The sequence below is a fragment of the Salmo trutta genome, chromosome 33 (genome assembly GCF_901001165.1).
Source record: "Salmo trutta chromosome 33, fSalTru1.1, whole genome shotgun sequence".
NCBI lineage: Eukaryota > Metazoa > Chordata > Actinopteri > Salmoniformes > Salmonidae > Salmo > Salmo trutta.
In genome coordinates this window covers 4,337,680-4,351,410 of record NC_042989.1, presented here as the reverse complement: position 1 = coordinate 4,351,410, position 13,731 = coordinate 4,337,680, and the positions used below count along the sequence as shown (strand labels likewise).

At 40.4% G+C, this 13,731-nt stretch overlaps 1 protein-coding gene across 4 annotated transcripts in view; it reads left to right on the top strand.

Annotated features, from left to right (window-relative positions):
• LOC115172261 (DNA (cytosine-5)-methyltransferase 3A) overlaps window positions 1–13,083 on the top strand; it is a 75,312-nt gene extending 62,229 nt beyond the window's left edge. For 2 of the 4 annotated variants that reach the window (XM_029729535.1, XM_029729537.1), the window contains 13 exons: window positions 883–1,032; window positions 1,494–1,538; window positions 1,911–1,990; window positions 4,371–4,483; window positions 4,600–4,789; window positions 5,075–5,159; window positions 5,771–5,916; window positions 6,211–6,301; window positions 6,405–6,553; window positions 6,889–6,974; window positions 7,287–7,356; window positions 7,643–7,761; window positions 9,618–13,083. In XM_029729535.1, coding sequence (XP_029585395.1) covers window positions 883–1,032; window positions 1,494–1,538; window positions 1,911–1,990; window positions 4,371–4,483; window positions 4,600–4,789; window positions 5,075–5,159; window positions 5,771–5,916; window positions 6,211–6,301; window positions 6,405–6,553; window positions 6,889–6,974; window positions 7,287–7,356; window positions 7,643–7,761; window positions 9,618–9,759 — 1,466 coding nt within the window. In that variant the 3' untranslated portion in view covers window positions 9,760–13,083. Of the gene's footprint in view, window positions 1–882; window positions 1,033–1,493; window positions 1,539–1,910; window positions 1,991–4,370; window positions 4,484–4,599; window positions 4,790–5,074; window positions 5,160–5,770; window positions 5,917–6,210; window positions 6,302–6,404; window positions 6,554–6,888; window positions 6,990–7,286; window positions 7,357–7,642; window positions 7,762–9,617 lie in introns of all 4 variants that reach the window. The other 2 variants (XM_029729534.1, XM_029729536.1) reach the window with 1 other exon arrangement.
• Window positions 13,084–13,731: the final 648 nt, after the last annotated feature.

Genomic DNA, 13,731 nt, shown 5'->3' with positions numbered 1-13,731 from the left:
TACTGTTTAGTGTCGACTTTCAACTCGTTTCCAAAAACATTTGGAAATTGTTTCGCACGGTCTTTAGCTGCTACTTTTGTTGGCAAATGAGATTGATTTCTGTTCATTGTACTGCCTGTCAGCCATCAACAATAACCCATCATATTCACACATGAATACGCTGACAGGCCAGGGGAAAAAAACTTTGTTGACATGTGTTTGGATTTGGGCCATTTTCCACAGTGACACTGCAGTAATTGGTCAAAATTACAAACCCGCTTTCGATTGGACCCTTTTATGCCCTAAAAGTGCGGGGATTGGTCAACATTGCCAGCTCTCGCATAATATGCGCTGATTGGTTGATTTTGCATTGAATTATGCGATCGCAGAATCGCGGATTCCTGGAGGGACTGGAATACATTGGGAATCACCTAAGCTTACAGTCACCGAAAGGCATAAGGAGCTTATAACAGGCTGGTAGCCTAGCGGTTAAGAGCGCTGGGCCAGTAACCAAAAGGTTGCTGGTTGAATACCCAAGCCGACAAGGTGAAACATCTGATAATGTGCTCTTGATCAAGGCACTTAAACCTAATTTGCTCCAGGGCCACCATACTACTATGGCTGACCCTGTAAAACAACACATTTCACTACACCTATCTGGTGTATGTGACAAAAAAACACATTATAAAGACATTTTGTTGTCCATGTTACAGCGAACAACGAAAGTATTGTTGTGGGGCTCGAGGGCCCAATGGTAGGGGAATGTCCCTTCAGTTGCCAGAACAATTCCACCCTTTTTATCCAGCATTCCCCTACCTGTCTTTGGTAGTCTTTTGGTAAGAGGCTGGTTTTGTCTGGTTATCTGAGTTGTTTATTGTGTTACTGATATGCCCCGCCCACCAGAGGAGCGCAACCCTTATAAGGAGGTGTACCCTGACGTGTGGGTGGAGCCAGAGGCGGCAGCCTACACGCCCCCTCCAGCCAAAAAGCCTCGCAAAAGCACTGCAGCCGAGAAACCCAAGGTCAAGGAGATGATTGACGAGGGGACGAGAGGTAAGACTGCTTTTTTTATTAGGTTAAATAGGGGTTGTGACCTCTATATCCCTCCCCCTCAGGGAGGTTTAGCTCAGGGGTGTGTGTGAGAGTGAAAGAGAGACTGTTTGTGAAAGACGGGTTAGCAGGTGCTTAGTACTAGGGTTAACATGGTCAATTCTGTTAACAAGTGTAGGTGTTATATGTTATGTATCTGGTAAATGTTATGTAACACTGGATCTCTTATGTATGTGCTATGAATGTACTCAGCCTAACTCTCGTTATAATACACTTTATATTGGCAAACAAAGACACATGTAATATCTTAAAAGCAAATGGTGAAGTAGGGGTAAGAGGGGGTATGCCTGCAGCTTTTTTCTCTCTCCAAGATGTCATCTGCAAAGATGTATAGCAACAAACATTCAAATCATATCCTGATCTGAAACCGTGTTTTTTTTTTTTTTTCCTGTCTGTATTTCCAGAGAGACTTGTGTATGAAGTGAGACAGAAATGCAGAAGCATAGAAGGTAAGTGGTCTGTCTCTGTGTTCAGGCAGCCAGGGTCATGTTCAGTAGGCAGCAAACGAAAGAAAGTGGCTATTTTATGAGTCCTCAAAGCATATCAGCTTTCCTTATGAAATGTACATTCCTCTCACAGCTGTTCAAATATGTCCATTGAATCCGAGGCTTGATTCAAAGCAGTGGGGTTTTTAAACCTCCTGTTAGCTTGCCTAGTGGTTTAGTGGAGGGTAAATGTTGTTTACACATCTTTTTCTTTTGTGTATAGTGCACCTATTATGCTAAAGTAGCGTACCTTGATCGGCGGTCAGGGTTTACCCATTTGTTTGCTTACCACTGCATCTCTGGCTTGCACTAATTACATTCTGTCTTTCTCCGCAGACATCTGCATCTCCTGTGGAAGTTTGAATGTTTCCCGTGAACACCCTCTATTTGCTGGAGGAATGTGCCAAAGCTGTAAGGTAAGGATGGAAGAGGAGGCCATTAAGGCTATTGAGTCAGGGCTTGCTGTAGGCCATGAGGTCTGTAGCTCTGGGGGTGTATGTATCAAGCCTCTCAAGCAGGATGATCGGTTTAGCCTTTTGGATCACAATGAATAAGATTACATGGACAGGTAGGACCTGCTCCTATATCGGCACTCCTACTCTGAGATGATGACATGGACAGGTAGGACCTGATCCTATATCGGCACTCCTACTCTGAGATGATGACATGGACAGGTAGGACCTGATCCTATATCGGCACTCCTACTCTGAGATGATGACATGAACAGGTAGGACCTGATCCTATATCGGCACTCCTACTCTGAGATGATGACATGGACAGGTAGGACCTGATCCTATATCGGCACTCCTACTCTGAGATGATGACATGGACAGGTAGGACCTGATCCTATATCGGCACTCCTACTCTGAGATGATTACATGGACAGGTAGGACCTGATCCTAGAGGGCAGCAGGTAGCCTAGCGGTTAAGAGCGTTGGGGCAGTAACCGAAAGCTCGCTGTTTTGAATTCTCGAGCCTGCAAGGTGGAAAAATGTGTCGTTCTGCCCTTGAGCAAGGCAGTTAACCTCCAACAACAACTGTTCCCCGGGCGCCAATGACGCTGATTAAGGCAGTCTGCCGCACCTCTCTGATTCAGAGGGGTTGGGTTAAATGCAGAAGACACATTTCAGTTGAATGCATTCAGTTGTGCAACTGACTAGGTATTCCCTTTCCCTTGATATATACGGGCCAGGTCTAGCTCCCCTCTAGGCTCCAGCTCTACTTTAGGCCCTACTTTAATCTCTTAAGGATCCGCCCCTTTTTTTCAATTTTCGTCTAAAATGACATACCCAAAATCATACCCAAATCTAACCTGAAGCAAGGATATGCATATTCTTGTTACCATTTAAAAGGAAACACTTTGACGTTTGTGGAAATGTTAAATTAATGTAAGCGAATATAACACATTAGAACTGGAAAAAGATAATATAAAGAAAAGAAACATGCATTTTTTTGTTTTGTTTTTGTACCATCTTTGAAATGCAAGAGAAAGGCCTTAATGTATTAATCCAGCCCAGGTGCAATTTAGATGTTGGCCGCTAGATGGCAGCAGTGTATGTGCAAAGTTCTAGACTGATCCAATGAACCATTATATTTCTGTTCAAAAAAAATTTTCAAGACAGCCCAAATGTGCCTAATTGGTTTATTAATACATTCTCAAGTTCATAACTGTGCACTCTCCTCAAACAATAGTATGGTTTTCTTTCACTATAATAGCTACTGTAAATTGGACAGTGCCGTTAGATTAACAACAATTTAAGCTTTCTGCCAATATCAGAAATGTCTATGTCCTGGGAAATGTTCTTGTTACTTACAACCACATGCTAATCACATTAGCCTACGTTAGCTCAATAGCATTTTCATTATTTAATGTTACTGTAGGCTATAATGTAAAAATGAAAAACGACTAAAACCACAACAATTCAACAGTTACATTCGTTATTTCCTTTTGGCAGGTCTTAAGAAACATTAAAGAAATAAGAATAGCATGTTTTAAGTGGTATTTTGTTCCTATTAGCTTAGTAGCCTGAGCAATGCTGCCGCGAGTGCTCACGTGTTATTCTTGGGAAAAGGGATATATTGAAATGGAGCTCACCTCCTTAAATGTTTTTAGTTTCTTGACAAAGGTAAGTGTTTTAGGAACTGCAGAATCTGCTCTTTCTGATACTATATAGAAATCAAATTGTTTTCGCTGCATGCGACTCTGTTGGAGGATTTGATTTTGGCGCTCCCGTTTCCCTGACTCTGGGTCAATTCCAAGCTGTGCTGGTCCATCTCTTCATGTACAATTTGACAATTGGTAATAATTGTCACCCATCAGACTTTTGTCCATTTAATCTTGTCTTTAGGCTAACTCTATGATTATATGTGTGAAATTAGTTTCAATATAGTTTTAGGTGTAGTTTCAATGGGCCATCAGCTGCGTAAGCTGACTTGTGGTGAATGAGGGGGAAAATGACATGTCCTGCTAAAACTGCTTATTACAGTCATTCTGTTCATTAAGATTCTAACAACGACAGTGTTGTTATATAGACTTATTTAGGACAAGTCGAAGACTGGGGGAGGGAAATTACTTTCAAAAATGTTAATTCGTTTGGCGTCCACATGACCCGCCCTTCTTTTCTAGCGTTAAAGCTCTCTGTTACCAAAACACAAACACGTATTGAGTAGCGCATTTCTAATTGTTACTTGTTGTTCTGTTAATAATATTTGACAAATAATTGATTTAACTTGTAGATTCAACTTTCTAGAGCGACACAACAAAGCTCAAATCATTTCTCCACTGCTGTGTCCCAGAACTGCTTTCTAGAATGTGCGTATCAGTATGATGACGATGGTTACCAGTCATACTGCACTATTTGCTGCGGGGGACGAGAGGTGCTCATGTGTGGGAACAACAACTGCTGCAGGTGAGGGTGGTGCTTTCACCTGACGCTTACTAAGTTCGTACTTATGCGATTACGTGCGCCCATGTGTCTGCGGGCGTTAGCGTCTAGCAGGATAGTAACACAGCTCTCCTCTCCAGGTGTTTCTGTGTGGAGTGTGTGGACCTGCTGGTGGGCCCAGGTGCGGCACAGATAGCTATAAAAGAGGATCCCTGGAGCTGCTACATGTGTGAGAAGGGACAGAAGGGAGTGTTCGGCCTGCTGGAGCGTCGCACTGACTGGCCCTGCCGTCTACAGCACTTCTTCGCTAATAACCATGACCAAGATTTTGTGAGTAGTACCTCAGCACTATGTTTCAAGCTCGCTACAAAGTTCACAGCCACAGAGCCACAATTAATCTGTGTTCCGTCGTGACACAGTACGTCCGCGCCTCTAAAAGAGCCAAATGAGCTCCAACAAGCTTCCTAAAATATGTAAATAATGAGCAGGCAGACTATCACGGCTCTGGGGCTCTACGAATTGGGCTGCAAACGGTAGAGACAGTTGACGTCATTCCAGGCTCTCTCTGGGTAAATACTAGCCCCATAATGTCTCTCTCTCTGTGTTGTATCACAGGAACCACCAAAGCTTTACCCTCCAGTCATGGCGGAGAAGAGACAACCCATTCGTGTCCTATCACTGTTCGACGGCATAGCAACAGGTTAGTCGGGAATCTCCTTTCCTCTTCTCTCCTCCCTCTCTTCCCACCTCTCGTTGACACAAAACCCTCTGAACTTCTCTGTCTCTTGTCTGTACAAAGTTTCCCGTCTGTCTCGGGTTTCACTGGGACTGTCCTCCGAACTCATGACTACAAACTAGGCTGACTGTCTATTGTTCTAAAAATTCATAGACAGATGGCAAACTAATCCACGCAGCGTGCTGTTTAATCATATTGTCTAGCGGTGCACTTCTCATACCTTTCCTTGCTGTCTTTCACTTCCCTATCTGTTCAATTAAACCACACAAAAATACAAAAGAAGTGGGAATTCCCACTCCTGTAAAAAGAAAAGACCCCCACTGTCGATGCTGATTAATAGTGTGCCTCAGGCTCGACCAGGCCTTCAGTATTGTGTCTCACCTGTATTGTGTTATTCAGTTCAGTTCGCCAAGTTCAAGTTAATCATTATTTAAATAGGATCATCCACTTTATTTAACCAGGAAAATCCACTCAGCGACAACTGCCCACTGTTGACCAGGGAGTCATGGAGTCCATCAAAAGAACAAAAACATGCTACCGTTTGACCTATTTCCAATTTGACCTCTGACCTTTAGGTCTGCTGGTGCTGAAGGAGCTGGGCATCCAGGTGGAGCGCTACGTGGCGTCGGAGGTGTGCGAGGACTCCGTCACGGTGGGCATCGTCAGGCATCAGGGACGCATCATGTACGTGGGCGACGTGAGGAACGTCACACGCAAACATGTGAGTGTCATGTTATGAATCGTGGGAGTAAACGCAAGGTCACCCATGGTCTGTGAATCCCAATAGCCTGGCTCAAAGACGAACGCCCAACCACAATCTCAATAAGGATATTCTAATTGAGAAAGATTGTAAGGCGCCTATCAGCTAGGGCCATTACAAAAACACTTCATATAATATTACTTCAACCTCTAAATCATAACAGTGTCTCTTAGTTGGATAATCTGTCTATTTTGTCTTATCTCCTGTCCTCCTTTCTTCTATTGTTTTTCCTGTTCTCTCTCTCCCTTGGTACAGTTACACGAGTGGGGCCCCTTTGACTTAGTGATTGGTGGAAGTCCATGTAACGACCTCTCTATTGTCAACCCGGCTAGGAAGGGTCTTTATGGTAGGTAACAAACCTGTACATTTATCACTCGTTCTGTGATCGGTGAAGAGTTATTTCCTGTAGCTGAATTTGAAATGCCTGTCCTTCTCTGTTTCTCCTGTAGAGGGCACTGGTCGGCTGTTCTTTGAGTTCTACCGACTGCTGCACGAGGCTCGGCCCAAAGAGGGCGACAACCGGCCGTTCTTCTGGCTCTTTGAGAATGTGGTGGCCATGGGTGTCAGCGACAAGAGGGACATCTCTCGCTTTCTAGAGGTTTGTTCCTTTACAGAGACTGATTAACATCTAGGAGTCATAGGAGAACAAACTGTACATTAGTCATGTAAATGTTTAACCATTGGAATATGGATAAATTTTTTATGAATGCCACCTTGTGGTGGTAATTCACAGTGCATGCTGTCAATATACTGGTTAGGTTATGGAGGGAACAATTTAAACAGTTAATTTTAAGATTGTATGAGATTCTCTCTCTCTCATCTCCACTACTTCAATAAAATCATTCAGGTTATTATTTGTGAAAGGGAATATGTTCTCAATAACTTTCCTGGTTAAATAAAGGTTAAATAAACCTCATGTCTCCCCCCTGCCAGTGTAACCCGGTGATGATCGATGCCAAGGAGGTGTCTGCTGCTCACCGAGCCCGCTACTTCTGGGGGAACCTGCCTGGCATGAACAGGTTGGTGAGAGAACGGTGAGGGAAGCAACAGCCAGCCTGTCACCTAAAGCAACGCACACCTGGGCTAGTTCCTGATCCAGTCACACTCCGCAACCAAAGAATCCTAATCTCCTTTTACGCACTCTTCTTGTCTCTCATTCTCTCTCTCTCTCTCTCTCTCATTCCATCTCTCTCTCTCATTCCATCTCTCTCTCTTTCATTCCATCTCTCTCTCTCTTTCATTCCATCTCTCTCTTTCATTCCAACGCTCGCTCTCTTTCGCTCTCTCTATTTTCACACATCCCTTACCTTTCCCTCTCTTTTCCTCTGCAGACCCTTGACTGCCATGTGCACTGACAGACTGGACCTTCAGGAGTGTTTGGAGCATGGCAGAACAGCGAAGGTCAGTTATATATGTCTGGCTTTTTATTGGAGCTTTGCTTTTGCTGTTCTGGCATAAACCAAATTGGCCAAACATGTAAATTGTGTAGTTCATTCATTTGAATAACTTAGTTCAAGGTACATGCACTCAAACCGTGTAGAAACAAACTTTGAGTGTGAGTACCTTTTTTGAACTTTCAAATGAAATGTTTGGTCATCTGGACAATTTGGTCTGTAAACAATACTTATTATTATCCTATTCTTATGCACCAGCCACTTAGTGTGTGCACTTTCTGGTTTTCCCTCAGTTTGGCAAAGTGAGGACCATCACCACTCGCTCTAATTCCATTAAGCAGGGTAAAGACCAGCACTTCCCTGTCTTCATGAATGAGAAGGAGGACATTCTCTGGTGCACTGAGATGGAGAGGTAGGAACTGATTACCCTTCAAATTAATTCATCATACCAGCAAATTAAATGACGTTATTACTAGAGGTCGACCGATTATGATTTTTCAACGCTGATACCGATTATTGGAGGGCCAAAATTAATCGGCCTATTTTATTTTGTTATTTTTATATATATATATATTTATTTTTTACTTTATTACATGTATTTATTTGTAATAATGACAATTACAACAATACTGAATGAACACTTATTTTAACTTAATATAATACATAAATACTATCAGTTTAGCCTCACATAAATAATGAAACATGTTCAATTTGGTTTAAATAATGCAAAAACAAAGTGTTGGAGAAAAAGGTAAAAGTGCAATATGTGCCATGTAAAAAAGCTAACGTTTAAGTTCCTTGCTCAGAACATGAGAACATATGAAAGCTGGTGGTTCCTTTTAACATGAGTCTTCAATATTCCCAGGTAAGAAGTTTTAGGTTGTAGTTATTATAGGACTATTTCTCTCTATATGATTTGTATTTCATATACCTTTGACTATTGGATGTTCTTTTAGGCACTTTAGTATTGCCAGTGTAACAGTATAGCTTCTGTCCCTCTCCTCGCTCCTACCTGGGCTCGAACCAGGAACACATCGACAACAGCCACCCTCAAAGCAGCGTTACCCATGTAGAGCAAGGGGAACAACCACTCCCAAGTCTCAGAGCGAGTGACGTTTGAAACACTAACTAGCTAGCCATTTCACATCGGTTACACCAGCCTAATCTCGGGGGTTGATAGGCTTGAAGTCATAAACAGCCCAATGCTTGAAGAATTGCGAAGAGCTGCTGGTAAACGCACGAAGGTGCTGTTTGAATGAATGCTTACGAGCCTACTGCTGCTGCCTACCATCGCTCAGTCAGACTGCTCTATCAAATATCAAATCATAGACTTAATTATAACATAATAACACACAGAAATACGAGCCTTTGGTCATTAATATGGTCGAATCCGGAAACTATCATTTCGAAAACAAAATGTTTATTATTTCAGTGAAATACGGAACCGTATTTCACCAAATGCGCTTGTTAAATCATCACCCATTTGTCGAAGTAGGCTGTGATTCGATGAGAAATTAACAGGCACCGCATTGATTATATGCAACGCTAGACACGTTAGATAAACTAGTAATTTCATCAACCATGTGTAGTTAACTAGTGATTATGTTAAGATTGATAGTTTTTTATAAGATAAGTTTAATGCTAGCTAGCAACTTACCTTGGCTTCTTGCTGCCCTCGCGTAACAGGTAGTCAGCCTGCCATGCAGGCTCCTCGTGGAGTGCAATGTAAGGCATGTGGTTAGAGCATTGGACTAGTAACCGGAAGGTTGCAAAAACCAACCCCTGAGGTGACAAGGTAAAAATCTGCCCCTGAACAAGGCAGTTAATCCACTGTTCCTAGGCCGTCATTGAAAATAAGAATGTGTTCTTAATCTGACTTGCCTAGTTAAATAAAGGTGTAAAAAAAGAATAATAATTACATTTAAAAATAAAATCGGTGGCCAAAAATACTGATTACCGATTGTTATGAAAACTTGAAATCGGCCCTAATTAATCGGCCATTACAATTAATCGGTCGACCTCTAGTCATTTATAAGCAGTTTTTCCCAATGGGATACATTATTATTCAAATGATTCTCTTACAGGAAGTCATAGATATAATACCAAATTACCCTTCTATGAAGCACCTAAAAGTTAATCTCACATTCAAAATATAGCGCCATTTTAGATGTCACTAATTCTCAAGTGTATCTGTCGGTCTGTCTCCTGCTCTGTCTGTGTGTCTCTTGTTCCCTCTGGTGGCTGTCTGGTTACTGTCTCCTTCCCCAGGGTGTTTGGCTTCCCTGTCCATTACACAGACGTGTCCAACATGAGTCGGCTGGCCAGGCAAAGGCTTCTGGGAAGGTCGTGGAGTGTACCGGTCATCCGTCACTTGTTTGCACCACTCAAAGAGTACTTTGCCTGTGTTTAACAAGACTTGGCTTAAAAACCATCACAAACATATAACTGATGTTGTAACTAGAAACAAGAGTTGTGGTGAAATTATACTACTTCCTGGTATCATTTCTCAGGCAAGCAAAACATCATCAGAGTAGATATTTCACATTATTTCTTGTATTTTGAAGTGTACTTCTTATTCTATTTAATTTGTATATGTCATTTTACCTTTTTAGCAGTGTTATCCAGTATTTTTTTATTGATTTATTTGTGCAAGCTATACTTGAGACAAGGCTTTCTTCTCAAGGCACTGAGAAAGAAGAAACTATGATCTGTGCGATTTTTTTTTTTTTTTTTTGAATAAAGACTAGGATTGGGTGATTGGAAAAGATCTGAAAGATAAGAGTTTATCATACTGTATGTACGGTATGTATGTGAATGATTTTGGCTGTGTAGGCATGATTTTGGCCTATATCTGAAGTGGACGAAGCAATCCAGCTACTGAGCCTCGCAGAGCTAACGTGGATAAGGGTGATTTTCTTCAGTGTCACAGAAAGCTGTGTCTTAATGAATCCAAAACACCAGATCACATATACCTCTTTGTTTACAGTTTATATACACAGTTAACTGAAGGTAAAGGTACTACTGTAAAATGGTTACAATACCATGGTGCTTCGAGACAATAGGAAACATCACAGTCCATGTGGCACAGGCACTACACTTTAGACAAGATGGGAAATTTTAAAAATATATAAAAAAACATTGCCTGGAAAGTTGTTTTTTCAGTGTGATGTTTTCACACTTAAAGAAGTTATGTGCTATCTTAATAACTTGAAATGACTTCAAAGTGGCGATAAAATAAGGCGTGGCGGCAGAAGACTGCAGAATAGCATGCCATATCCTCTTTCCTATGTTTTACAGGTTTTTTAAACAGAAATTGTACTGGTGCTTTTTCAATCATTTTTCCAAGCCTTGCGACACGCAAACTCAGGCCCCCCATGCCTGTGTCGGACTCTGCACAAACAGAAAATGAAGCTAGCCACATGGGCAGTGATGTTTTCTGTAGTTACAAAAACAAAAAAATCTTGATCAAAGTCTGTGGTGAACTACTTTTTTGTAGTTTCATCCTGACCAATGTCATTACTGTACAACTGTTAGTGAGCATGGTCGGTGGACTGGAGGGAGTGTGGGTGCCCTGGTGTTTCCACAACCAAGTAAAGACTCTCCTTCCCTTCTCACCCCTGCAAACTAGATACTGTCAGGTGCAAGTCTTCAAACAAAATGGTGCGGCTTCACAATGTTCTTCTACCTTTTTATAGCAATTTTGTGCTGTTTTACCAACATTATAAAGCACTTTTTTTATATGTATACTTCTTTTTTTTCTTTAGTATTAGAAACATTTCTTGTTTTTTTCTTGTGAAATGTTTGTTTTTGTTTTTATGAGGTGAACTGTTCTACCATTGTGTAATACAGTATGTTTTCTATACAGTAGGGCTGTGCCAATAGAAGTGAACTAATGGATTATTAGAATGGTGTTGTATCCATGGAAACGATTTCATTATTGATGCTACTCAATGTACAGTCAATTGATTGAAAAATGATTCATGTGCTCCGTTAACATATTGTCTTCTGTTCAAAGCAGTAATTCAGTATCATCCTCTGGATGAAAAAGAATGTGTCTATTTCTATTACGATTGTAGGATTTAGATCCCGAATATTTAGAGAGCGAAAGAGAGCGAGATATTCAAACGATTATTACCCAAACTTGGATTACATTCCAAATCTGCATTTTCTGATGATCTGAATTATTATGACCTTGAATTTGGAAGATTTAGAAATGAGTTTGTCAGAACTCAAAATTGAAGAGAGAACAGTGGCCAAAAAAAAGAGCAGAGATTATGACTTACCAATGTCCCATCTAAATATTCAATATGACTTAATTTCATAAATGTAGTTTCATACATGATTAAGTTCTTAAGTGACCTTACTGTATCCTTGCCACCGTTTTAGTTGAACTTCACACATTCTTGTGTGTTGTGTTGACATGAATTCCCCTTCTGTATAGCAAATGACCATGCCCCTTGTACATTTTGTACATAGAGTTTTCCTGTTGCTGGTTTTGGTTTGTTTTTCTCTTTTTTTATTACCTATGAGATGTACAAATATAATTCTTTGCTAATATATATCATGGAATTAGAAAAAAAAGATTAGGGCAAAAAAATATAATCAAGTAAAATTGAACAAATTTCATCAAAATAAGCTATGAAGCATTAGAGGTGGGTAGACTCCGAGTCTTGCCTTCGAGTACTGTTCATTTGTTTTGTTTTCCAATGTTCTGAGTGAATCCAGTTGAAATGTGTCACGTGATCTTAACAGTAGCCTAATAATGACAGCTTTAAGATGGAACGGTCTATACTTCACTGCACAGCCCTACATAATGTTGGTTGTTTTTTGTTGTTGCTTTTGTTTCTTTAAAGAACTATAAAGAGGGATTGTAGGTGTTTCTGACGGTGCTAAAAATTTTATCTAATCAAGAAAAAATATATTTGTTTGGAAGAGAAATAAAACTTGTCTTGACAATGACTGTTTTTAAGTTCCTTATAGTAATGATTAAAGAGCACTATTATTTCACTCTCATATGATGCATATATTAACAAAGGCATTTTAACTTTGTACTTGAAAAAATTGTGAATAATAAATTATGAGTTTCCTATATTGTTTTAGACTAGAAATTGCTGTAGTTGGTTGGTGCTTATCTGTGGGGGGAAAACCATGTACTCCGTAATGGGAAATAACAAAAAAAAAAAAGATTAACATTTCGGTAAGAACTTTTACTGTAGCATAATGCATAATGTATGCTTAAAACTAGGCATTTGCATTGCTTCTTAATCCTACATTCCATGCCATAATATCCTATCTTCCATGTCTTGTTTTCAATTGTCGTTTCTTGATTGATGCTTTCGTTATTATTGGCAAATGTTCTGTCCCAAATGACACCCTGTTCCCTTTATAGTGCCCCACTTTTGGCCAAGTCCCATAGGGTGCCATATTAGGTGAATAGGGTGCCATTTGGGATGCTCTCCATGACATTTCACTGTTTCAGACAGGTCAGTTCTATAATCCAGTGATACTGTTAGTTGGCGCTCAGTCTGTGTTTGGCTTCTTCTTTTGTGTCATATTAACTGTTTTATGGCCTATGTTTTTCTTCTTTAAGATGATCAGTGCGTACAGCAAATGTAGCAGTCATTCTCCACCCTTTACCCAATACTTATGTTTTAGTACCCAGAAAGAAGAAAAAGGCTCCTTATGTATTTGTGCTGGAGAACACTTGAATAAATGTATTGTTTTTGTGCAAAAATATGATAGCTCCTGTTGTTCTTCACCTGTACCAAGAATAAATTGAACGATACAAAATCTTATCACTATTGATCAGGTTCCTTGGCAACATAATAACATACTACGGTACCATTGTTGCACATCTATACTAAAGTTAGAGCTAAATCCTACTTTTAAACTGCTTTAAAATCTTTAAAAATGACTTTAAAATCTCAGAGGGACCTTTTTCTTTTAACAGTATAAAAGGTAATAGTTTGTTAGTTCTGCGTTTGCTCACATCACCCTGCATTTGCTCACACATTTAATGATTGCTACTACTAATAATAATCATCTGTTTTGTAGTGTTTATTATAGCCTAGTGTGTTCTCTTGTCTTCATAATGATTACACAAACCATACATCTGAATAGTATACTTAATTAATAATTCAGAAATACTGTGTATTGTAATTTATAGGCTAGTGATTATATGACCTCCCTGCTTTATCCATGATCTTTCCTGTAATCACAGTTCACACCCAGTCCCTCCCACAATGGTACAGCCCCCTCCAAGTGGACACGCCTTAAGTGCAAAGTAATTGGTTCATCTGGTGACCGAGTCTGCGTTCCCTATCGGTGATTGGAGCGTCTGCACGTCGCACGGACTTGGATGCTGCGACCTGAGGTTGAGCAG